General features: G+C 40.4%; 1 protein-coding gene and 1 long non-coding RNA gene across 5 annotated transcripts in view; one reads left to right on the plus strand and one right to left on the minus strand.

Annotated features, from left to right (window-relative positions):
• NFIB (nuclear factor I B) overlaps positions 1-2,380 on the minus strand; it is a 241,206-nt gene extending 238,826 nt beyond the window's left edge. Inside the window, exon 1 of one of the 4 annotated variants that reach the window (XM_009188750.4) lies at positions 1,904-2,380. In XM_009188750.4, the coding sequence (XP_009187014.1) occupies positions 1,904-1,921 (18 nt within the window). In that variant the 5' untranslated portion in view covers positions 1,922-2,380. The remainder of the gene's footprint in view (positions 1-1,903) is intronic. The other 3 variants (XM_031654240.1, XM_031654234.1, XM_031654238.1) reach the window with 3 other exon arrangements.
• Positions 1-25,535, plus strand: part of LOC110741420 — a 43,575-nt gene that overhangs the window by 3,584 nt on the left and 14,456 nt on the right. The window lies entirely within an intron of this gene.

The raw sequence follows: 25,535 nt of genomic DNA on the forward strand, positions 1-25,535 counted from the left end.
ACAAAGTTACAGATGTTCGTGACATCACATTCACTCAAAATTATGCTGCTGTTCAGTCTGACCATATTAAAATTAAATGGATGCCTATGTCTGCTAAAGAATAAAAATTTATTTTGGACCTCAAACAATGAAACTGTCACCATTTATTATATGGAACACTCAGCTAATCAATTTCCTATTAAAATAGCTTTCAACAATACTTGGCTTTAAAATTCATCAGGGCCAGTAAAAACGCTTTCCCAGTGCACAAGAATGCAGTCCCAACCACCGATGATAATTACCGTTCTAATAATTTTATTGCCCAAGCACTTTTTCCTGTGTTCCTCATCACTTAGGCAGGAATCTGTAGTATATTGCATCAGTGAGTTGGAGTGCTTGACCTTTGCCCACATATGATTTAATAGGGACTTTTCAGCGCTAGAGCTTTCTCCATCTCTCATACCATTAAATGAAAACATCAAACCTCAAATGTAAAACTGGAAACCACAGCGTTTTGTGTTTCACAAACTCTTCGCAGTTTTTACTTAGGATGCTTAAAGGTCAGTTTCTTTGACTCACAATGCTTTTCTTCATATCGTAAATGCACTGGAAAGTCACACTAATTCTGATTTTGATTAAATCTTGAACTCCTCAGTCATATACACACATACACTCTGCTTATTTACACGTGCATTCTTTTCTAACCACATAAGCATGCGTATGTTACTTTCTGGACTTATTCCATTTTAGGGCTGATTTAAATGTCTGTTCAAGTGTGGGATCAAAAGTTAACTTTTTCCCACCTATTGGAAGTTAAAGTTACAAGGATGGTGCTATAAGATCCATTCAAAGAAAGTCAGAGTTAATCTTGTGTATTTTGGCGCCTTTTCCCTGCCAGCTACTGTACTGGGGGGGGGGGGGGGAATACTTGGAGATCTTGTCTGTCCCGTCTCAAGTTCAATGGCAGTTCTTCCAACCGGAGCAGAAGATGGCCATGTTCACAGCCCTAATAATAATTCTGATCACGCCACTTCAGCATCTTGTGTCAAAGTCGAAACTGGCTTCCCCGCCCCCTTCAACCTGAAGGCTGCCAAGTCCTCACACACTTCACATTCAACCACAACTTAATGGATGGGATATTGTGCATTAAAATATGTCCCAGACGTATTGGCGAAAAGAGGACACGGGGAACGAGAGATAGAGACACACACAGACTTAGGAAGAGGAAAAAAATCTGCAGCAAAAATAGCGGGGTTGCAGGGGGAAGTATTAACAGGAGTGGAAAGAAATCCATCATAATCTGTTGTAAAAAGTTGGTGGGGGATGCGGAAGAAAGGCTAACAATACGATGCCACAAATTCAGGGATGAGGGATGGGAATTACGACTAAACTTTAGAATGAATACTGATTTTAAACATTCCAACACACCAATCAGAGTTAAATAGTACTTCTTTCACTTAAAAATGTGTTTTTAAATGAGAATATCTGTGAATTAAAATGGAGAAAAGAATGCTTCAAGAGGAGAGAATGGCCTACAAGGTAGAACTAAAGTACCATTTGAACAGTAATGTTTTTCCACCACTGAGGGGAGAGGGGGATAAAGTAGAGAGTTAAAGCAGAAAAAAAATGCTAGATTCTGCACCGTTTGGACTCACAATGTTACTCACTGATTTCCACCATAAGAGTGTGTCACATGTACTAAAGTTGCCAACGCTAAATAATAAGAATACATATTTGCAAATTAGTTCTGCAAATGCAGCACTATAGCTCACAACCTGTAAAGCAGAAATGACATTTAGGAAAGGGGTAAAACAGCCACTTTGCAATCCACAAACAGGAAAAGAAAAACTGTGCCAGGGGTAGGAGGGGGTGCAAGGAACGAATAAAAGAAGCAAACAAAACCCATCATTTCAAAGCCACATACCATCGCACTGTATTGCATTAAATAAAAGAGATCTTGAGTCTGTAACAGAACCCTGGGCCGCTGACTTGACGTGTCTCAGGTACAGATTTGTGGATTTTCTCAGGGGTTGTTTTGGTGTCGCTTTTTGTTTAGTTTAAAAAAAAAAAAAAAAGCAAATCCGGGAGTAGTCTTATATATTTTTTAATTGTAATTTCTGCACTGCCACAATTCTTGACCCGAGAAGAAAAGGCGGTCAAAGTCAAGTTTAAAAGCAGGCAGCCCTTCGGTCTGTCTGGATTTCCAGCTTTCTTTCCTCTCCCTTGCAGAAGGCTGTTTCTCGTGGTTGACTTGAACGCCGTCCAGGATGGTGTGTGTGTGTCCGCCCGCGTGTGCGTGTGTGCATGTGTGTGTGTGTTTGGTGGGTTTTATTGTTGTTTTAGCGAGGCTGCTCCAGGAGTGGAGGCTGCGCCGGTCAGATGCAGCCGGCACGGCCCCGGGGTCGCGCGATCGCCCCTTCCCCGCCCTCGGATTGGCCTGGCCCGCGGCGGGGCTGCCCCGGAACCGCCACCCAGCAGCGCACCCTTCCGTGCCCGGCCCGCGCTCCTCCTGCAGTCGCCTCTCTGGCTTTCTCTTTCTCCGGCTCGCGGCCCGCCCCGCCCCGCCCCGCCCCACCCCACCCCGCCCCGGCCGGCCTGGGCGCGCGGGAAGCGCGGCTCTTCGCTTCCGCCTGGCGGCGGGAAGGAAACCGAAAGGAGGAGCCGGGGGCGGGCGCGCCGCGATGCATATTCATCAGGGCGCCCGGGGCCGGGGAGGCGGGAGCGGGCCCGAGTGGGTGTGGCGGCCTGCGCCGCGCGGCGCCCCTCGCGAGCGTGGGGGGGTGCGTGGGTGGTCGTGGGGGTCTGGTCTTTGTGCGGCCGCGTGGGGCCGGAGAGCGGCGAGGGCGTGACCGTCTCGGGGGCTCCTGCCCGGGCTCCCGGCGCCTTTGTGCTCCCGGACTGTGTGTCTGCGGCGCGGCGCGCCGCGGGCGTGGGGCCCCTCGCGGGCCTTCTGGAGCAGGAACCCGGCCGAAAACGCCGCGCAAAGACTCTAAAACAACAATAATGATAAAGAGTAAGGAATTGCTGTTAAACTTCCTCACTTCCCGCCACGTTGCTGGCTTTAACTTCTCCAGGCCACTTTTGTTTCCGTGTAAGAGGACTCCCGAAATATTCCTGGCTGTGCAGCGTTATCATTAAAGCAAAAAGACCAAAAAGAGCGCACTTTGACTTATAGGTAGTCACGCGAATATCAAAAAAATAGATCAGTAATTTAGAAGTGGGTGAAACAACCAACACCAAAGAGATACACAACCCCGGAGTTCCCAGAAGTAAACACTCTAGAGGAGGTTGGATAGTGAGTTAATGTTCATAAAGCAGTTTTGATCAGCATTTTGGAAACAAATATATGTGGGGGGATTTTTTTTCTTAGTTTTTGAGTAATCCAGTTCTCTTCATGTTAAGTATCTGTAGTTAAGTGGGGAAATAATGTTTAACAGTTGAAGTTGTTATGCAAGTATTAAAAGTAAAAATATAACACTAGCCCTAACATTTACTTAGTAGTAACCCACATACCTTTAGAAAAGACTTTATTACAGTGATCCTGACTAATTATGTAATTGCACAACAGACTACAATAGCTTCAGATATTCTCTAAAACCCTGTTGAATTATGTGACTACCAGTGAGACTAGAATAGCTACCGATGAATTATTCTTATCTCTCTACTAAATGTGAGCACGTCAGTATTTTAATCCCAATTATGTTTACCCTCAAAGTCTTAGAGAACTTAAACAACATAGTTCAGGTTCATACCTCCTGCGACACAGTATTTTTTAAAAAAGACATGGCTTCATTACAAAAAAAAGTTTTTTTCCCCTTATATATATACACACATGCGTATGTTTGCCTGTGTATGAATAATATACATAGCTATTTTCAGTGATAATAAGTGCAAAACTAAAAGTGAGATTGCCCAATTAGACCTTAGAAAATGCCCAACTTTAAAGTAATTTGTTTAACTGCAAGTTTAACAGTTCCCAATTTCCCCTCCAAAAAAATTAGCACAGTATATATCTATGTAGCTATACAGCTTGGAGAAGGGGAATGAATGGACTGGGAGGGAGGGGATACACACACGTATCTATCTCTATACTCAGCTGTAACTTCCGAAGGAAAATTAATGTTTAATGTCTATCTTGCTCCAAGTTGTTTTAACCACTCAGCTAGTATATCTATAACTCAGTCTCCACACTCAGGTCAAGTGGGTGACAAAACAGATCTGTTTTCATTCTAGGATTTCCAAATAGTAGTTTCATGGTCAAGTAAATCACATTTAGTACTGAGGAAACAAATATAAAATATAAAGATTCAATGCAGCTAAATAAAAAATGTAGAGTGAGAGGATAACACTTGACCAACCGAAGAATGATGGATATAGAAATAAGTAACACTTACATGGGCAGTGTTATCAAATACTAAAACTTTTATGTAAGTGTGCAACAGAGAGTCTTCTCTCTTGTTATTTGAAGTCCGCAGCAGAATTGCCAATCCATCCCAACATCATTTCATGCAAAGGAGAAAGGACATTATGGAGAGAATCTAGATTTGTTTAGGAAATATTTTGAGACACAAAATAGGAAAAGGAACAGGGAAAGAAAGAGAAAAGTATTCCATTCTCATGATGACTTGGAGGAATCTAGAGTTTGTGTCACCTGTCAGAGAATTTCTATCTAAGCATATTATTTAGTCATAAAATGTACCATTGTGTGTCATGTTCAGGCTTTCATAGATTATCTTTTTTTATTTGCATGTCGTTCGTTTCTTTTGACATGCGAAGCTTATAATAATACTTATTCCTATATCCATAATTCTTCTGTTGGTCAAATATGTACACCTATCATCATTAGATGATACCTAAGGTTTATAAAATAAGGAGACTGATTTTCAAGCATGTCTTATAGAAATTGGTCTTGCTAATTTTTAGTCACCTCAACGTGTTGTTGCTTCTGAATTTTTTAATTGGTAAATAGTTATGGTCTTTTCATCTACGTCGCCTGATTTTCTGGTTTTCATATTTTGCAATGTAAATAAATATGCAAAAAATGAGAAGTGTTTTAAAATAGATGCTCCTTTTTAAATGAAAATTATCTTGGTCGAAAGCATTTCTAAGAATATAATTAAGGTCCAGTATCTTTTTATATTAATCTTTTGTTATAAATTATAACTAATTATTCATTTTTTTAAAATAAGCACTGTCCAACACTAGTTAAGCATTTTGGGCCTCTGGCACTGAAGTGATTCCAATGTTTTTAAATGTCATTTTTTTCTGCCTTAAGTTGCAGGCACAATTCATTCCATGGAACTTACCAGAAGCTTCACAAGTACACTTGCACTTAAGATTTTTCTGGTTCTTCCTAAAGCCAATTAACTGGTAATGCAGTTTCTGTATGTTTTCTTCAAATTAAGAATTTTAAAAATGTACTAGCAACATCTGTGTGTATTTATCTTTGAGAATAATCACTATATAATTATTTCTAAAAGGCCTGCATTATTACAATGCTTTATATCATAATTGAAGTAATTCTTCTACCCCATCTAAACCAGTAATTTTCAGTCATTACCCCAAAGGTGTTTATTTTGTCTTACTTTTCTATTTCTCAAAAATATAGAAAGTGTGTTTTAATTTCTATGATTTTTATATTATTAAAGGGTATACACTGATTTATTAGATTTTTATATTTAATCCATTATTATACCAGAATTTGTAGAAATTTAATGTATGTAATAAAGATGGTGGCATATTTAGGATGTAATACTAAATAAAACATATACTATCTTTTAAAACAATTAGATGATATTGAAAAATAATATTTTTAGAATTTAAAAAATACATATTTTTGAATATGAACATATAAACACTTCTTTTAAAACAATTGGATAACTATTTTTAGAATTTAAAAATGAATATTGTATTTTTTTAACATAAATTTGGAAAGATCCATATTTCTTATTGTCTCCAATAGTTTTAAATATTTTCTAATTATATAAAAACAGGGAAGCTTAAATTAGGACATTTATAAAGTGCCAAATGTTGATGTTTTGTCAGATTTCAATAGATGAGAGCTGTCCCTGCACTACTTTCATTAAGGAGAGGAGAGTGCATGTCTAGTGTATTGTCCTATAAGGGGAAAACCCAGGCATAAATAACAAATCATGGTAATAATTTGTATTTTTCATTGGTTGTAACAGTCTTTCGCTGTAAATCCTTATGCTTCTTATTTAGATATTGATGGTAAAAACAAATGCAATATAATTCCTACAAGACATAGTCGCCCATCATAAAGAATTATGTTTGTGGAAAAGACTTCAAGAAATTACAAGATAGGCATCTGCAGTGGAGTTGAAACACCACACTGCCCAGGACAGACACACTGGGTCATTTTCTAACCATTGAGAGTATGGGTACAAAAATAAATATACACATGCAGTGTTCCTTCTTTCACTAACTACATGCTGCACCTGTGCACACACAGATCTGATGACATCTGCTAACATAATAAATCTCAAGTGGTTTGTGGTGTCATCAAAAACCTGAGATGGTGGTATGGCTCATAGCCTTACCAACCCCAGGCTATAGCCTTGTTAAATTTCACAGGCTAAATAGAGACAGACTCAGACTTATTCCATGCACCAACCAGAGGTTTTCAAGAGCAGGTTAAAGTGGTTTACAGGGGAAAAAAAAAAAAAAAAAAAAAGCCTGCAGTTATGACTCAATGTGTGAAAAATCTGCTCTCTGATTCAACAGTGGTAAATCCAGGATGCCTTCTAGCTTCAAAAAATAATGTTTATTGCAATTGTTATGAATTCTGAATTTGAAGTATCAACCATTTCTTAGCCTACTTATGTTTTTAAGACTTATAAAAATACTATGAGCAATTAATCTTCCTATCTTGCTTACTCACACTTTTGTGTAACTTTAGAATTTCAACCATCAAAATGCCCTTAAAAAGAAAACAATAAATTGGAATCAGTTTCAGCTATAATGATTAAATTGAGCATAAAAAAGCAAGTGTTTTCTGAAAAAATCTTCAGGATATTTTATGCCATATGTAAGGTTTCTGAAACAACAGAATTACTAAGGTATTTTTTTTTAACCATTTTCAAAAAACAGAGGCATCTGGCAATCCAGAAATTAGTGAGGCAACAGGATGCACGAAAGCGCTAGACAGTCTACTGATCCTTCAGTATAGTCCTGGCAAAAGACCATCCTGCCTTTTGCTCAGTAGGTCCACGTTCAAAAGAAAGTCAATGTTAATTCCCCTGGATTCAAATCCTGTGGCCAAATGTCTCCAGTGTCACAGATTCCTGTTGGCATATCTAGAACATGTTGATATCATTTCAAGTTGCCTGTTACTTAAAGAAGATCAATAACTATATTTTGTGTCTGTATTCCATAAGTAAGAAATTGTAGGTGCAGCCCAGGGAGTAGAGGAGGAATTCATTCCTACTACAAACACACATTGCATGCTTAGCATGGGTCTGGACCTTGGGCTGGGTGCTGCCATAAAGGATAGATAGGTTTTTGAGGATCTCCGCATTCATGATATGAAGGCCTTCTCCTTTGTGCTAATATTTTCCTCCAAATTTGTTTAGAAAAGAGTAGGCTTCCCATGGGGTGTTTTGAAAACCTTCAAATAAACACTAAATAACAACCTGTGGTTTTCTGCTCACTGTGCAGGCAGCTGATGTGGGCTTATAGAATGAAAATAGTGTTAATACAGAAACCAAAGAAAAATGTAATTAAGGATGATAAGTCAGCTGCCCTTCCCATCCCACTTCATCCACTAAAACAAAAGAAACCAAACAAAACCCTCCTATGATATATTCAAAAGCCAAACTAACAAAGTTGGGAAAATTTTGATGCCATTATGGTTCATGATGTGAGAAATATTTTGTAAACAGAAGAAGAGAGAAAGGAGCAGTGGTAGATGGAAAAATTCAGGCACATAGAATTTACCTAACATGCAACCAGTACTGCCTTCTTTTACCAACTTTTTATTCAGGATGATTGACAAGCAAATACAGAGGTCAGAATAGAAATACAAGTTTCGAGAACACACCTAACGTCACTGCCTCTCCCTTTTTCTCTTCATATCTGGCACCATCTGAATTGCTCCCCACCTTTTTTTTCTTTTGTGATAAGGTCTTGCTCTGTCACCCAGGCTGGAGTGCAGTGGTGCTATCAGGGCTCACTATATCCTTGACCTCCAGACCCAAGGGATCCTCCCACCTCAGCCTCCTGAGTAACTGGGACCACAGGTGTGCACCACCATGCCTGGCTAATTTTTTATATTTTTTTGTAGAGATGGGATGTCACCCTGTTGCCTAGTCTGGTTTCAAACTCCTGGGCTCAAGTGATCTTCCTGTCTCGGTCTCCCAAAGTGCTAGGATTATAGGCGTGAGCCATGGCATGGAGCCCTGAGCTGCCCTCAACATATATATATATATATTTTTACCATTATCTCTAATTTTTTTTGGTTATGTGAACAATAGTAGAGGTACTTTAAATGAACAATTAGCAAGATAAAAAAGATATCCACCCACAATCCCATCACCTAAAAAATTCGTTTCATGTGCATATATTTTGATCTCCTATCTGCTTATATATTATATATATATGATTGCATAGTTATAATCTTTAAATGAATATAATTTCATTTTAAAATTTTTCCACTTAATTTTCTATTTGCATTGTCGATATTAGTGAATGGTCACAAAATTGTGAAATTAGTGACAAATGGTCACAGAATTGTAAAGTTGTTAAAACTAAAAGAGACTTTTGAGACCTGCAGATAAGAGATTAAGAAACAAAAGTGGAACCATCTTTTGTTTTTTCCCTCCTAAATTTGTAATGTTGATATTGACTGTTAACATTTAAAAGTTGGTATATTTTGTTGAAAAATCTAGATGTTTTGCTTTTTTTGAACAAGTGGAAGGTGAGACTTTTTGGGCGAATGTTGCGCACATAACACCAATAGTTTGGAGTGGAGTAGCAACTGCCCCCTTCAGCTGGGGCTTGGTCTCCACAGTCCCCTTTTGCCCCTTCTTGTATCATACTGGCCTGCTTTCCTCACTTAGATTTCTGACTTGCTTTCTATACCCCTAGGTGTACAGTTCTTGATCTAGATCAAATGCTCTTCTTACAGATGAAAAACAAAGTTCAGAGAGGTAAAGTGACTTACTTATGACTGCTAAGCTAGTTAGTTGCAATGCCAGCATCCTAAAAGACACCTCCTGACTCCAAACAAGCTCTCTTTGTATTAATGTTTTTTTCAGAGCATGTGGGGAAGGGGCTTCTGTGTGCCAATATGCACAGCGTCACCATAACTACTGTGACCACAAGCTCCTTTATAGACTGAAACGTCCTAGGATAGCCACTCATCACCTTTTATGCTCCAGGTCATAATTAACATTTGATGTCCGCATGCCAAACGCCTGACCCCCTTGCAAATCCTGGGCCCACTCACAGTGACTCCTGGTCTTTCTCTTTTTCTTTTTTTATTTTTTTCTTTTCTTTTTTTTTTTTTTTTTTTTTTTTTTGAGATGGAGGCTGGAATGCAGTGGCGCTATCTCGGCTCACTGTAACCTCTGCCTCCCGGGTTCAAGCAATTCTTCTGCCTCAACCCCCCGAGTAGCTGGGACTACAAGTGCGCACTACCATGCCTGGCATGAGCCACCGGGCCCAGCCGTCTTTCTCTTATTACCCAGTAACAGGCTGGGCGCAGTGGCTCACGCCTGTAATCCCAGCACTTTGGGAGGCCAAAGTGGGTGGATCACAAGGTCAGGAGATCAAGACCATCCTGGCTAACATGGTAAAACCCCGTCTCTACTAAAAATACAAAAAATTAGCTGGGCATGGGTCGTGGCATGGGCCTGTAGTCCCAGCTACTCGGGAAGCTGAGGCAGGAGAATCACTCGAACCCGGGAGGTGGAGGTTGAAATAAGCCGAGATCGCACCACTGTGCTCCAGCCTGGGCGACAGAGCAAGTCTCTGTCTCAAAAAACGAAACAAACAAAAAAAGAAACAAAACAAAATTAAAACAAAAAACAGTAACAGAATGCAAGTGAGGGAGGATGATCACTTTATGGGGATAACATCAAATCTGCTCTAATTGATAAAGGAAGTACCTAACTAAAAAGTTAAATACTTTATAATATTCTTATCTGACATACCTCAAAGAAATGTGATCACGTGCTAATACCCTAGTAGATAACCATCATCCTAAAAAATATAAAGATTCCATCTCTGTACAGAGACCATATTTTCCGATCACTAAATCAGAACACATGATGCAACCAAGAACTGTTTTTAAAAATGATTTTAAGATTTTGAAAAGTTTTGCAAAAAGTTGTTTTAAAGGAATAGTTTTTAACTATGTTTTAATAAATCCATTCTATGAAAATAACAAATGTATACCATCTATGATGATCCACGTCTGTTGTACAATTCTTAGAAATTTGCCTAGAAAATGGGATTTGGTGACAATCACTGCCATTTTATCATCATAAGCATCCTGTGTAGTTTGTACTTGCAGTGCTTTGTTTTTTTAGACAGAACACCCACTCTCTAGGTTTTGCTCCCAAATGGAGATAGACCTAAGGATGTACATAGAGCGCCACAAAGTCAACACAGTGAATAATTGAGAAGCTCGTACATTATGTACACGTTGAGTCTACAGTTACTCTCTTGGTGGGTGAAGAAGAGGTCCATATGCAGTCAGTCTCCAGGCTCATTCATAGATGTGATCTTAATGGCCCTTATTCTAATGAAAGCACCCTGTTAATTCGGCAGCTCAGGCTATCTACTTCATACATAGGAGTCCAGCCCTTCTGTACTGAGTTTCCCCGAGGTCTAGATATGCAAGCTTTTTGGAGGGCATTTTAAGTGACTACCTACAAGCTGGATCTTCTCTTCTGTGACCAATTTAGGCCAATGGCAGCACCTTAATTAAGCAAGACCTCCCGGGGGCAATGGTTTCTCCCAACTTTAGATTAAAAGTAATATCAAGGCAAGTGATACCATTTACTGAGGTCTCACTATGCTTCCGCTCTGTGCTCAGTACTGTATGTCATCTAAGCTCTTTTAAAGATGAGGAACTGGAGGTTCGGAAAGACTGAGTAACCAATTGAAGGTCAGATTGTTCATGATCCAGGTCATTCTAATTCCCAAGCCCGTGGCCATAGCTTAATAGTTTATGCAGCAAGGACATGAAACTACTAAATGAGTGGGGCCCAGTCACAGGACTTGCCTTGGAGGCTTTCCACTATGCCTCAAAGCATTTTTATCACTCTTCTTTTGAAATTGCCTTTAAAACCCCAGGCACATTCTTTTAAATATTATCAATGGGGTAGATCTTCCTCCTTTGAATGTGGATTTAAGTTTTGGATATAGCCAGGATTCATTCAATACCCTGTGGGGATTAAAGAACTTATCAAGCTGGGTAAACCAGTTTGGGTTGAAAACGAGGCACGACAATGTAAAAAGGTTATATTCAGTCTCCAGTATGTTCTGAAAGTAATGGAATATAGGCTTTCAACTTGGACCTGGAGGCATTGACTTTTTGGGTTCAAATCCTGACTTAGCCACCAGAAGGCTATGTGACTCTGGACAAGGCAGGTAATGATTCTTTTTTTTTTTTTTTTTTTTTTTGAGACGGAGTCTTGCGCTGTCGCCCAGGCTGGAGTGCAGTGGCGCGATCTCGGCTCACTGCAAGCTCCGCCTCCCGGGTTCACGCCATTCTCCTGCCTCAGCCTCCTGAGTAGCTGGGACTACAGGCGCCCACCACCGCGCCCGGCTAATTTTTTGTATTTTTAGTAGAGACGGGGTTTCACTGTGGTCTCGATCTCCTGACCTTGTGATCCGCCCGCCTCGGCCTCCCAAAGTGCTGGGATTACAGGCGTGAGCCACCGCGCCCGGCCCAGGTAATGATTCTTAACCACGGTTCCCCTACCTTCGAAAATCATGCCTGCTTCAGTGTGGTTGTTTGGGGATCAAAATTTTTCATTTGTCAAAATATGTAGGACCGTTTCTGAAACATAGTCCTTTCTCAATAAATATTTTCTGAATCTATCAGATTATTACTTTTCTCTGTCCTTGTTCTTCAAATAGGGTGAGAGATGATAAATAAGAATAGATACGACTCTGAGTGCCGCTAGGCCTGTGATAGCATTTATTTGCAATTATAGTTTAAAAACCAAGGGGAAGCCAGGCGCGGGCGCAGTGGCTCATGCCTGTAATCCCAGCACTCTGGGAAACGAGGCGGGTGGGTCACTTGAAGTCTGGAATTAGAGACCAGCCTGGTCAACATGGTGAAACCCTGTCTCTACTAAAAATACAAACTAGCTGGGCGTGGTGGCGGGCGCCTGTAGTCCCAGCTACTCGGGAGGCTGAAGCAGGAGAATCACTTGAACCTGGAAGGCAGAGGTTGCAGTGAGCGGAGTTTGCACCACTGCACTCCAGACTGGGCAAAAGAGCAAGACTCCATCCAAAAAAAAAAAAAAACACATACAGACACACACACACAGAGAAATCTCCCTAGCTCCCTGATGCCAAGAGAGATGGATTTAAAGTAGACTGTTTTACAGTTTGAAGTTTCTGGGGGACAGTTTTATCTCAAGGTTACTTTTAGGTTCTTCGTAGAAAGGTAAGAAATTTAACAGCATCTCAAGGAACTGCACCTTCATAAATATTTATGGAGCACCTCCCCTATGCCATGCCCTGTGCTCAAGGTGAGACGGGAGCAGTGAGGACAGGAGCAGTGTCCAAAAGGTGCCTTGGTAACAGGCATTGAATAATGCTGCCCAAATGCTAAGAATTGAGTACATATCAGAACCCACCAACACAAAGAGTGTCAGTCATCTATTGAAGAAGATGTTGCCACTTAATCAGACAACAAAGGGATGCCTGCTGTGCCCAGGAGATAGAGTATGAACAAAACCAGTGATATTCTAGTGTGGAGGAGAGAGACGGATGGGGAGTGGGAGGGGAAAATGAGGCAATAGCTAACAGAAACACAGAGCTTGTGTGCTGCTGTTCTGAGGCCATGAACTTGCCAGTCTGTTCAATGAGGTTGGAAGGGTGGTCTGATAATTCTAGAAGCCTTGCAGGAAGGCTTTTATCAAAAGAAGGAAATGAGGAGTGTGCAAACTTTTCTGTAGCCTAGAGTCAATCAGGGGTATTCAGGGGTATCTAGAGAGGAGAAGGGATGGAGCAGCCTCCAAGGAATGCTATTGTAAAGCTTTGGCAGCTGCTCTAGAACCACCTTGGTCTCTTCTTGGCAGCACCCTGCAAACCTGAATACTTTGAGAGATGTATGCCCTTTCAAGCTGGCTTATGTTCACTTTCACAACACTTATGAAGCACATTAACTCATTTGATCCTCCTAATAATTCTATATTACAGGTGTCATCTTGTCTCTGTTTTACAGATGAGAAGACTTGTGTGCATAAAGAATAAATAAATCACCCAAGGTCAATAGCTTGCAAGTATCAGAGGTAGGATTTGAACCTAGGAAATGTGGTTCTAGAGCCTTAGCTCTTAGCCGTGAATTATATGCAGACTTTTTCTTCACCCCTCTTTCCTCATCCTCCTACTCAATAGAGTGGCTTGTACCCACCCTTAAAATCTCTCCTCCTTTCCTTAGGGCTCATTCTAGGCCCTACAGCTCCCTAATGGGGAGGCATATCGTGGGCACCTTTATAGCTCAACTACTCCACACTAAAGCCTGATCAAGACTTAGTCACTGAAGAGAAAAGAGTCACTTCAGCAGCCTTGGCCTAAGTCTTTGGATCCCTAAAGAATAAGACCCAAGTGATTGCCTTGTCTCTCTTCTTGTGCTTAAAAAAAGAAATTGTCGTATGGTCATACCATTGAATATTATATAACACCGAAAAGAACAACCTTCTATATAATGTGTATCTAGGAAAGTATACATTATGAGTGTACAGCTAAATGTATTTTCCATGTCACCACCATCCATATTAAGAAATGAAAAATTATTGGCAATACAGAAACCATCTCCCAATCTCAGCAAATTACTGGCCCTAATATTCTTCCCAAAGACAACCACTGTACTGATTTCTAACAATACAAACTTGTATTGCCTTGTTTTGAACTTTATGTAAGAAAAAGCATACAATATTTACTGTGTTGTCTGAATTATTTTGTTCAGCCTTTCATGTGACATTCCTCTCTGCTGTTGCAGGTAACAGTGTTTTGTTTTGTTTTTTCTGCATTGCAGTATGGAACTCTATTGTATGCATACAACACAGTTTATTCTATATCCAGCAAACCTTGGGTTGTTTCCAGTTTGAGGCCAATATAAATAATGGAGATATGAACACTGTCTACATGTTTTCTGTTATACATACATATACATTATTTTGGGGTATAAGACTATGAGTAGAATTTCTGGGTTATAAAGTATGCCTGCGACAAATTTTGGTAGACAATGCCAAATGAATTTCCAAAGTGGATGTAGTAATTTATACTCCCACCAGAAGTATATCGGTTTTAATTGTTTCACATCTTCATCAAGACTGTTGTTTTTACTTCCAACATGTAATAATATTTTCATGTGTTTTAATTTGCATTTTTCAAATGACTGATGAGGCTGAGCTCCTTTTCATCTGCTTATTAACCATTCAGATATCCTCTTTGAAATGTCTGTTCAAATATTTTTCCCATTTTTATTTACACTCTTCTATCTTTTTCTTGTTGATTTGTAGGAGTTCTTTGTATACTCTACATATAAGCCCTTTGCCAGTTTATATCTGTTGCAGATTTCTCTTCCTACTTTGAGGCTTACAGTTCCACTCTTTTAATGTTGCAATATTTTTTTAAAAAACATGCTTATTGAGGTGTAACTGCCATACAATAAACTGCACATATTTAAAGTATACTAATTGATAAGTTTTGACATCCATATACACCCATGAAACCATTACCACCATCAAGATAGGCAACATTTCTATTACCTCCAAAAGTTTTTATATGCCTCTTGGTGATCCCTCTGTCCTCTCCCTCCCCTGCAACCACTGATCTGCTTTCTATCATTATAGCTTAATTTGTATTTTATAAAATTTTATGTAAATAGAATCAAACAGTATGTACTCTTTTTCATCTGGCTTCTTTCTTTCAGCATAATTATTTTGATACTCATCCATGTTGTTGTAACAATAGTTCATTTCTTTTTATTACTGAGTAGTACTCCATTGTATTGTATAACACAATTTATCTGTCACCTGTTGATGGGCAATTAGGTTGTTTCCAATTTTGGGCTATTACAAATAAAGCTGCTGTGAACGTTCATGTACAAGCCTTTTTATGGACATATACTTTCAATTCTTTTGGGTAAATACCTAGCAATGGAACGTATGGGCATATGGCAGGTAATGTCAACACAGTTTTCCAAAAGTGGCTGTATCACTTCACAATTCCACCAGCAATGTATGAGAGCTCCCATTCCTCCACATCCTCACCAGCACTTAGTATGATCAAGCCCTTTTATTTTTAGCCATTCTAGTAAGTATATACTGTATCCCATTATCACTGTAGTATTTGTCTCCTTAATAACTAATAGTGTTGAATGTCTTTTTATGTGCTTACTTGCCATTTCTTCTCTGATAAAATATGTATTCAAAGTTTTTGCCCATTTAGAAAATTGGGTTGTTTGTTTTCTTACTGAATTTCTAAGTTTTTCGTATACTGTGAATACAAAGCCTTTATTAGATGTTTGATTTACAATGTTTTCTCCCACACTGTAGTTTTGCTTTTCAGTCTTTTAACAGGTTCTTGAGAAGAGCAGAATTTTAAAAGTTCGATGAAGTCAAAATTGTGGATTGAGCTTTTGGTTTCATATCTAAGACATTTTGCTTAATCCAACATCATGAAAGATTTTTCCCTCTGTTTTCTTTTGGAATTTTTATAGTTTTATGTTTTATATTGAGATCTATAATCCATTTTCAGTTAAACTTTGTGTTTAGTGCAAGGTATGAATCACAATTCATTATTTTTATATGGATATTTAATTGTTCCAACACCATCTATTGAAAAGACTTTTTTTCCCTACTGAATTGATTTCATACCTTTGTCCAAAGTCAGTTGTCCATATACATATGGGTCTATTCTGTTTTTCTATTCTGTTTCATTGATCTATTTGTCTTTATCGATGTCAATTCCACACTGTCTTAGTTATTATTGTGTCGTTATAATAAGTCTTGAGATCAGGTAGTGTTAGTTCTCCAGATTTGTGCTTTCAATATTATCTTTGAATGAACTCTTCTGGTATTTTGTCTTGTTCTTAAGTTTTCTCCAAGAAACCTTGAATCTGCTCAGACCATGTTACAACATGGAGCTGCAATTTGCACCTGTGGATTTTAATTCCTTCATTCCCTTGGGCCTAAAAGTCATTTTTATTCAAAGATATGTTTTTATAAATGTATGAGCCCTGAAGGGAGTGGGATTGTGGTGGTATTTAACCAAATTGTCATCAGCTATTATGGACTACAAGCTGAGCAACTGACCTTTTTGGAAAAAGACTCTACAGACTGACCTCATGGGCCTGGGGAAACCCAGGTGGAAAGTGGGAAGGAAGAGAGCCACCTATTTATGGTAATGCTTACAAGTAACCAGGCATTGCTGGGTGTTTTGCATGTAGCAACTCACTTTTTCTAAGATGCTTATAATTTCACTTCTAAAGATATGCTCTGAAGCTGGGGTCCATAAGCCTTTTCTGTAAAGGACTAGATACTTTAAGCAGGACCAGCTTCATGGGCGTGGACCTGCGCAGTGGCCCAGAGCCTGTGCTTAGAAAGCTCCTGTGCTTGGTTTAATGCTCTGCAGTCACTACATTGAAACACTTGATTTTTTTTTCTTTTTTTTTTTTGCCTTTTTCCCTTTTTATTTAAGGAAGAGGTGCTGCTGAATTTTTCAGTTTAAACTGGGCATTATGGCTACATAATGCCCAGATTTTAGATTTTGAAGGTCATACAGTGTCCGTCGCAACTACTCAACTCTGCCAATGTTACACAAAAGGAGCCACAGACAATATATAAACAATGAGCCTGGCTGTGTTTCCATAAAACTTTATTTATGGATACTGAAATTTGAATTTCATATAATTTTTACATGTCATGGGATATTATTCTTCTTTGTTTTTGTTCTTTCAACCATTTAAGAATGTAAAAACCATTAGTAGCTCTCAACCCATACAAGAGCAGTTAACAGGTTCTGTTTGGCTTGTGGGTGATAGTTTTCTGGCCCCTACCCTAGGGAGACTCGTGCACATGTGCAGAAGGTAACATATACAAGAAGTTCTCAGTAGAATTGTTCATAAATGCTCCAGAGGAGAAACAACCAAAAGTTCCCTCAACCGTATAATGGATAAATGCATTGTATTTATTTATGTACAACACATGGTTGAAAGAAAGAAGCAAGTCATAAAAGGATACATACAGTATGATTTTATTTATATAAAGTTCAAAAACAGGCATACAGAAGTGCTGAAATCAAAATAAAAAAGTAAAAGCAAGGAAATGATGGTGAGAAAAATAATCATGGTTACCTTTCAGGAGAGAGAGGTGATGGGGTAGGGACCTGGCAATGTTGTATTTCTTGACTTGGGGTCATTATTGCATTGGTGTTTACTCTATATCCTTTGAATTAGACATTTTATGTGTATACTCAGAAGTGCACATCTCCTCACTTTAAAATTTCAGTTCTCATTTTCTAGCCCTGAATTGGCATTTGGAGCCCCACTGGTGTGGCAGGAGACACATGCCCAGGCCACACGTTTCCAACTTCCTAAAGCTCCTTTGATGTCATTTTGAAGACCTTTGGCATCCATCTGGCCTCGGGCTCCACATTTCCCAAGAAGAGTCTTGGCTTTTATACATTCAACTGTTTTTCTTTTCAGTTTACTTTTGTTTCAGACACTGATGCTGTCTGCCAAATTCCCTCAAGGTCATATCCATATTATTATGGGCTCCATTGTCTTGAAACCTTTCTTGTTTGTAAATTCTATTTTTTGTAATTTCAAAATGTAATTATAAATAATTTAATTACATTAGACTGGGCAGTAAATGCATGTACTGGCCACTTTCCCTTTGTCCCTCTGTTCCTCAGTGTTGATTCTCTTCTTAATATTTCTACCTTCTGGCTCTCTATGTGTAGCTGTATGTTGCCATTAACCCAGGCAGGGCTAAATTGAAAGAAAAGAAAATATGTAGCGGGGTGTGGTGACTCACACCTGTAATCCCAGCACTTTGGGAGGCCAAGGCAGGTGGATCACGAGGTCAGGAGATCGAGACCATCCTGGCTAACATGGTGAAACCCTGTCTCTACTAAAAATACAAAAAGTTAGCTGGGCGTGGTGGCGGGTGCCTGTAGTCCCAGCTACTTGGGAGGCTGAGGCAGGAGAATGGCATGAACCCGGGAGGCGGAGGTTGCAGTGAGCCGAGACTGCGCTCCAGCCTGGACACATACAAATAAATACTAATAAATAAAAAGAAGAGAAAAGAAAAGAAAATATGTATTTGTGGTTGGAAAGGAAATGAGCTTGGGAGTAGAACAACTAGAGTTTGAACTCGAGGCAACCTATCAGCTGTGTGTTCATAGCCAGTGTACCTAACCTCTGAGCTTCCCTTTATTTTATCTACAGAAGTGAAAGCTAATAATGAATACTGCAGAGAGTCATTGTGGGAAGTAGATCAGCAAAGATTAAACCAGAAAACATGTGAAATATATCCAGCTCATCACCTTGGCTACCATGTGACCTGTGGTAGACACACAGTAATACATCAGGGTTTTCTCTTATTTTCTTTATTTCTTCCTTCCTTTCTTCCCTCCTTCCCTCATTCTTGTTTCTTTCCCTTTCTTTTATGTTATTACTTTTTTCCTTCATCCATCCATCTATCTATCCATCTCCCTCTCCTCCTTTCTCCTGCCCCTCCTTTCCCCCCCTTGGATCCCCCTCCCTTCTTTCCTTTCTTTCTGAACATTTGCAAAAGTTTTCCATCTACCATCACCAACCATGTTAATCCACCAATTGCCTAAATAGAGAAAAGATGTTAGGCAGGTTGGGGACAGGAAAAATCAAAGATGGAAACATTCTGCTCATGAGCCTGGGAAAATAGGACACACCACATTCTCCACTTTACTTGGCCATCCCATTTTAAACTTCTTGTTTCCCCTAAAACTCACAGGTTTGTTCAAATCTAGAAATTCCAGATCAGTAGCAAGTCTCCTGACAGAAAATATAAAAAGCCTAGAAGAACCGAATCATGATTTTAGGGACAAAAATTGCTTCCGTGTAAATCACTTGGAACCCTGTCGGACCTATTGTAAGCACTCAAAAATGTTGGCTATTATTACTATTATTGTTGTTGCTGTGATTATTATTGTTGTTCAGGACAATATCCCAGTGTGTGCAACAGAAGTTGTAAGGCTATTAGCTGCCTTGTTTGCTAAATGCACACCCAGGTTACAAAGAATGGCGATAGTTGATTCTTTTATCATTTCCCAATTTGCCCTGTCATTTTCCCGGTAAACATTTCATTCTGCCTTTTCCAGAACAAACATCATTATAATCACTTCTTGTTCACATCTCTGATATCCCTATGGCTCTTGCTGCTCTCACTGGTAGTAGCAACACCTCTAAATTTACTACCATCTGCAAATATCATTAGCTATTGTTTATTCCCTCTCCCACACTATTAATGAAGATGTTAATTAAGACCAGAACTAACACTGACCCCAGCAGCAATCCACTAGACATTTATCCAACTGGATAAACTTCTGTTAGTCATTACCCACTGCTCATAGACATTACCACTACTCCATTCTCTTCATCTGCTAATTTGTAAGAGACTAGGGGAGAGAATTAAGGGAGCCCAGGATTATTTAAAAATTAACACCCTGATACTCGGGGTTTTGGAAAGGGATTTGGTAGAACATCAGAAAGATGGTTGTCAGTGGCATGCAGGAGTAAGTGAGCCAGCCTCCCAAAGTATTTGGTAATTGCCTGGCTAAGCTTATGGGTTTCTGAGAATTTAGGAAGGCAACGTAAGGCTGGAGTATATAGAGTTTTCAGTTCAGCCACTTCTTTTTACAGATGACCAGACTGAGGCCCAAAGAGGTCAAGTGAGTTGTTCAAAGTTCATGTTTCTAGTTAGTGACAGAACCTGAATTGGAACTTGGGGCTCTAACTTTCAGTCCTATGCTGTTTGTAAGAACTTAGAAGCACTCGATCTTGCGTCTAGAGGTTCTGATCTGCATATTAGCATTTTTCTACTAAATTTTAACTTAAGGAGCCCAGTGCCTACCGACTTCATCTTTTTGTCTTCAGAAAACTGTCTCCCATAATAGGAGTTCATTGCATACTTAGTAAAAGAACGGGCGTTCTTCACCAAGAGGCACTATTCTCTTAAACTATAAATTAGAGTTCTCAACCCTAGCTAAACATTAGAATCACCCAGGGGAACTTGTAAAACAGAATACTGATGCCCACACCACACTCCTAGCAATTCTAATTTAATTGGATTGAGGAGAGGCCCAGGCACTGGTAACTTTTTAGAACTCCCCAGATGATTCTAATGTGCAGTGGGGTTGGGAGCCGATCAGAGGATAAAATGTTTTTCCAAAGACTCCTAAATTGAGAAGTTTCTCGTTCTATAGAAGGGGTTCATACAGAATGGCTGTAACTTAGCAAGTAGAAGCAAACTTTTCTCTCAAACAGGAAACTGACGACTCTTCAAACCTTTTCGTTGTGCAGAATGTGAATTACATTGTCAGCTCAGAATGACATGGTTTGGAATCTATTAATCTGGTCATGGTATTTATGCCTGGCATTTTTTCCAAACTTAACTTTAGTTCTGTAGGCAGTTGTGCCAACTTAAGAGTAGTGCTACCTCTCAGGTGGTCTGGAAATGAGTTACTGACTTAGTATAAAAACTGGCCTACTAGAAGTAAAGTCATGGAAAGAACAGAGGACCGACCAGTGTTGGGGTTGGGTGGGAGGGGGTGGGCGGTGACGGTGGTGGTTCTTATTTATACGTTAATACTCATTGTACCCATTGCAGTAACAAATACCTTCCTGCCATTGGTATGCCAATGAAGCCTTAGTAGATGAGGAATGTAGGTGAAAGACAAGATAAAGAAACACAGTCTCAACCTTCTTCCTGAACAAGAGCCCAAGAAGAATGCAAGACGGGGCTTTGGAAGGCTTCAGAATCTGCCAGTGTTCTGGCATCACACCTTGTGGTCTTTTCCATTTGAGGGAGACATCCCTAAATAACTAAGTGCCCACCAGTACTCACAGCTGTCAGAACTGGGGAATTTAGAGTACCCATGCTTGGTTGTGCAGGTTGTGGACTGCCCATGGGTACCTCGTGCATGGGAGTTGAAATCTGCAATAAAAAGGGGTGATTCCAGGAAGGATGGACAACTCTCTTTGTAGTTTACAGAAAGATGCCACATGGAAACTGGAATACCTAAGGAGGGAAAAAGATGAAACAGGTTTCCACATCTGTGTCATAAGTAGCAGAGGCCCTCAGTGAAAACAGGTAGGTAGCAAGACAAGCAAAGAGAAGGATCAGAAATGCTGGGAAGGGACTGTGAGGGACTGGCCACCTCCCCAGCACAGACTCCAGAGTCAGTGCCGCTCACTGGTTGCCAAGGCTCCGATAAAACAGGAAAATAGGACAGGAAGCCAGTGAAATGTGGAAATGGGGTATCTGTAGAACAGACAATAAGACCCATGAAAAAAGGAAGTCTGAGGTGGGAACATTTTTTATGTGTTCATTCTCCCACCAGTTGAAGCTGGGGGCTCATCCATGGCTCAACGGGCTTCCCAGTTGATGTTACAACCTGGTTCTGCTTCTGGGGAAGACAAAGAAAGAGAGGGAATCTCAGCAACAGTCCGGCCAGGACAGGCATCTCCATCAGTGAGTGCTTCCAGATGCACTGATGTCTCAGCCCAAAATCCCACTCAAGAAACATTGCTTAGCTAGAGAGTGACTCCTTGGGAGGAAAAAAAAAAAAAAAATCAGTCATTTTGACAAGGTCAAAATACCAAGAAAACAGCATTCCCAATTGGGAAGTTATGGGTCAGGACAACAGTTCATTGGAACATACTCTTTTCTGTTTCTCCCTTCTTAAGCTTTTTAGCCATGGGGCAATTTTTAATACGTCCCCAAGAGCAAAAGCTCTCTGGGCATGTAAAAACATATAAATGGCTGGATTTTGGGTAAGGGTCTCTCTCATTAACCATTTGAAAATACAGAACCTAGGTAAGGGGGTAGAATAAAGGAGCCAAATAATCCCACCCAAGAAAAAATGATCTCAGGCAGTATTTCGCTTAGAAAGAGTAGACTACTATAGGGTCTGCAGTGTTTCAATACTGGGACTCAAGGAGCAACAAAGTTTCCCTTAGGAACTGAAAATTGGGGCAGTGTGCATGAGTTCCCTTTGCTTACGCCTTTGGAAAGATCAGGGGAAAAGCCAGTGAAATGAGAAGGAAGGAAGAAAGATGGGAGGAAGGGAGGAGGGGAGGGAAGGAACAAAGGAAGAAAGGAAAGAAGGAAATAAGGGAAAAAAGAAAGAAGGGAGGAAGAAAGAAAAAGAGGGAAGGAGGGCTCATTTATTGAACACAGGCTGCATGCCAGACATTGCTTTTGGCTTTTTCATATATGCAATGCCACTTAGTCTTTAGAACCCCAACTGTGAGGAAGGTGTAGTGGGCTACCCATAGTCACCTAGCTAATAAGTGGCCAATTATGTTCAAACCATGTGTGTCTGATTTTAAAACTCCTCCCGTCCTCTCTTGACAAGTTGTCACTACCAACTAAATATGCATACATATACACATGTGTATATGCATGTGCATATGTGTGTTTTATAACATCAATGCTTCTTCATACTGCCCTTATCACCAAGCAACCAAACAATGAGGGTACATTTCCTATTTCTGTTTTTCATACTCTTCTCAGACTAAATGAGTTTTCTCCCTTCAAAGTTGCCCCTTATGTTGTTTTCATATGTTTTTGTCTGTATATTATTAAAGAAAGGAGGGAAAGAAAAGGGGGTGAGGCCAACGGAAATAATTTGTCCTGTTTCTGTTGCCTAGTGAGCATGGCTGGGGGATGGGGGGTGGGTGGCGAGGGGATGACACCATTTTGCCAACCCTGTACCACCTGACTGTGGGAATTCTCAGATCTGCTTTAGATAAACAGTTTAGTCCTGTTTTTCCCACAATCTTCTGACAGTTGAAATTTCCCCTGTTACTGTAAGTCAACCATCCTTGGAAAAGTTTCTTTTCAAGTAAGCAAGCTATACTTCTCTTGAAGAGGAGTTGAAGACCTCTGCCCCGGTGCCAGAGAACCCCCTACTTTCTCATTTTTCTCTAAGAGGAGGTGGAAATAGGCTGGGGGTGAGAGTGCTTGTGAATGAGGCTGCAGCTGCCCTCCCCATTGGACACTCAGCCTCACCCTTGCAGCCCAGTAGAGAGACATGGCCAGGTTTTCCGTGTAGCAGACACAGATGCTTCAGAAGGAGTTGCTATCACAAAGGGTTTATTAAAAAAAAAAAAAAAAAAAAGTGTGAAAGGGATGTGGTTGTTGGCAGGGATGCTGGTTCCATGCTACAGCCTCTGCTGGCTGCAGTCTCGATTCTTGCCTTTCCTCCCTTCCCACTTTACAAAGGTTTAGGTTCACTTTATAAAGAAAAGCAATCCCCAGGCAAAAATGTGTACAGTATTTTATTAAACTTTGGTGGAGGAGGGAAAAGGAAGAAAAAGGCTGGATTGAGAGACAGGGAGGAGGGGGCTGGCCACAAGAGAGAGGGAGAGGGAGAGAAAGAGGGCAGGCATGCATGAGAGTCCCAAGCAGTGCCAAGAAGCAGAGAAAGGGCTGCTTGGGGACAAGGGGGGGGGGGGGGGGGGGGGAGAAGTGTGCCAGAAACCTTATAGAAAGAGAGCAAAGAACTGAACATGAAGAATGGTTAAAAACTGAAGTGCAAATGGACTTCAGCATCTTCCTGGCAGAGAGTGCTGCAAACAAAATACAAAACAGGCCACCGTGACAACTGGAAGAAACAGAAGTTTTGAGGAGGCAGTTAGGAGATAGCTACAGAAATGGCCTAGCAAATAAGTAAATAAATGCCAGAGTATGCTAATATGCTGAGGACCTTTAAAGAGAGGGAGAGAGAGAGAGAGAGAGAGAGAGAGAGAGAGAGAGAGAGAAACACTAAGGTGCCTGAGACACAGAGCGACATCAAGTGAAAGCAAAAACAACAGAGACAGACACACACATACATAGCCAGACCCCAAGAGAGGCACACACAGCGAGAGTCACACAGAGAGAAAGACAGAAAGGGCTGAGAGAGGGGGATGATGGGGGGGCGAGAGTGGGGTGAGAGAGAAAGTCTCCAGCCAAATGCAGGAGACTTGGCAGGTCGACAGGAGCAGCCGGGCCAGGCAGTAACTGCACTTGCTGTGTCTAGTCTATTGTTGTCTCAGAAGGGGGGGGATAGAGGGAGTTGTTTGTTTGTTTTGTTGTTTGGCCTCTTTGTCTCTTTTGTTCCAAGCAGTTAGTTTGCTTCTTTCCCAGACACTGGGCTGATGGAAGAGCTTTATGGATTTTTTCTTAAAGAGACAGAATTAGCTAGTTCACCAGTATTATCGATTTCTCAGTCCTAACCAGTTCTATCTAAATGACTGTTTTTTTTAATAGAAGGATCCTATTAATAATTGAGAGTCAGTGTTTATACTGTTTTGTGTGTGATTAACAAGAATAAACGGGTCGATTTCATCCTCCCCACAGAACCTCCTCCTCCAGCGTTGCCAAGACTGCAGGGTAAAGAAAGGAAAGACAAAAAGGAGAACAAAAATCCTACAAACAAAAGCAAATGAAGGACATACATACTAAAAGAACTACCAACATACATTGCTACCTTCAAAAAAGAACAACATAGCCATCAAGATTAGAAATACAAACTTGAGGTTTTAAATAACCAGCAAGAAGAGGGGCTTTGAAGGAAGAGGGGTGGTTGGGGGCATTCTTCCCACACCCCTACAGCCTAGGCACTGCAGCTTCCACCTTCGGCCCTTCCCAGGATCCATCCTAGAGAATAAAAAGCCCAGATCCAGGGGTTCTGGGAGCCTGTCTTGGGCCACTGTCCTGAGCTTGGCCTCCCTGGGGGAACTGGCCATTAACACACTTTCGCTGCGAAGGTGAGCGTGTTGAAGGGTACAGTCACTAAATTGAAAGGAGAGCTGCTTTTTATTTATTTGAGTAGAGATAAGAGAAAGGGGCATTTCCAAAGCCTTTGACTTTTTGTTCCCACGGAGACCCCCAGCTTCCTCCTGTCTCAATAATTTAAATAGGTTTTGGTGTAAAGCAAGTAGCTTCTGTGGGAAATGAAATTTTAAACCCCCCCCCAAATTCATCTACCCTCAATTTTCAATTCTTCTCTAACCTTGCCCTAGAACACAGCCAGCTCTTTTTCTTAATCCCATCTTTCTCCATTCTTGCCTTAAAATCTCCCAGTGAAATCCAGGGTGC

This window comes from Papio anubis, chromosome 13, assembly GCF_008728515.1.
Source record: "Papio anubis isolate 15944 chromosome 13, Panubis1.0, whole genome shotgun sequence".
NCBI lineage: Eukaryota > Metazoa > Chordata > Mammalia > Primates > Cercopithecidae > Papio > Papio anubis.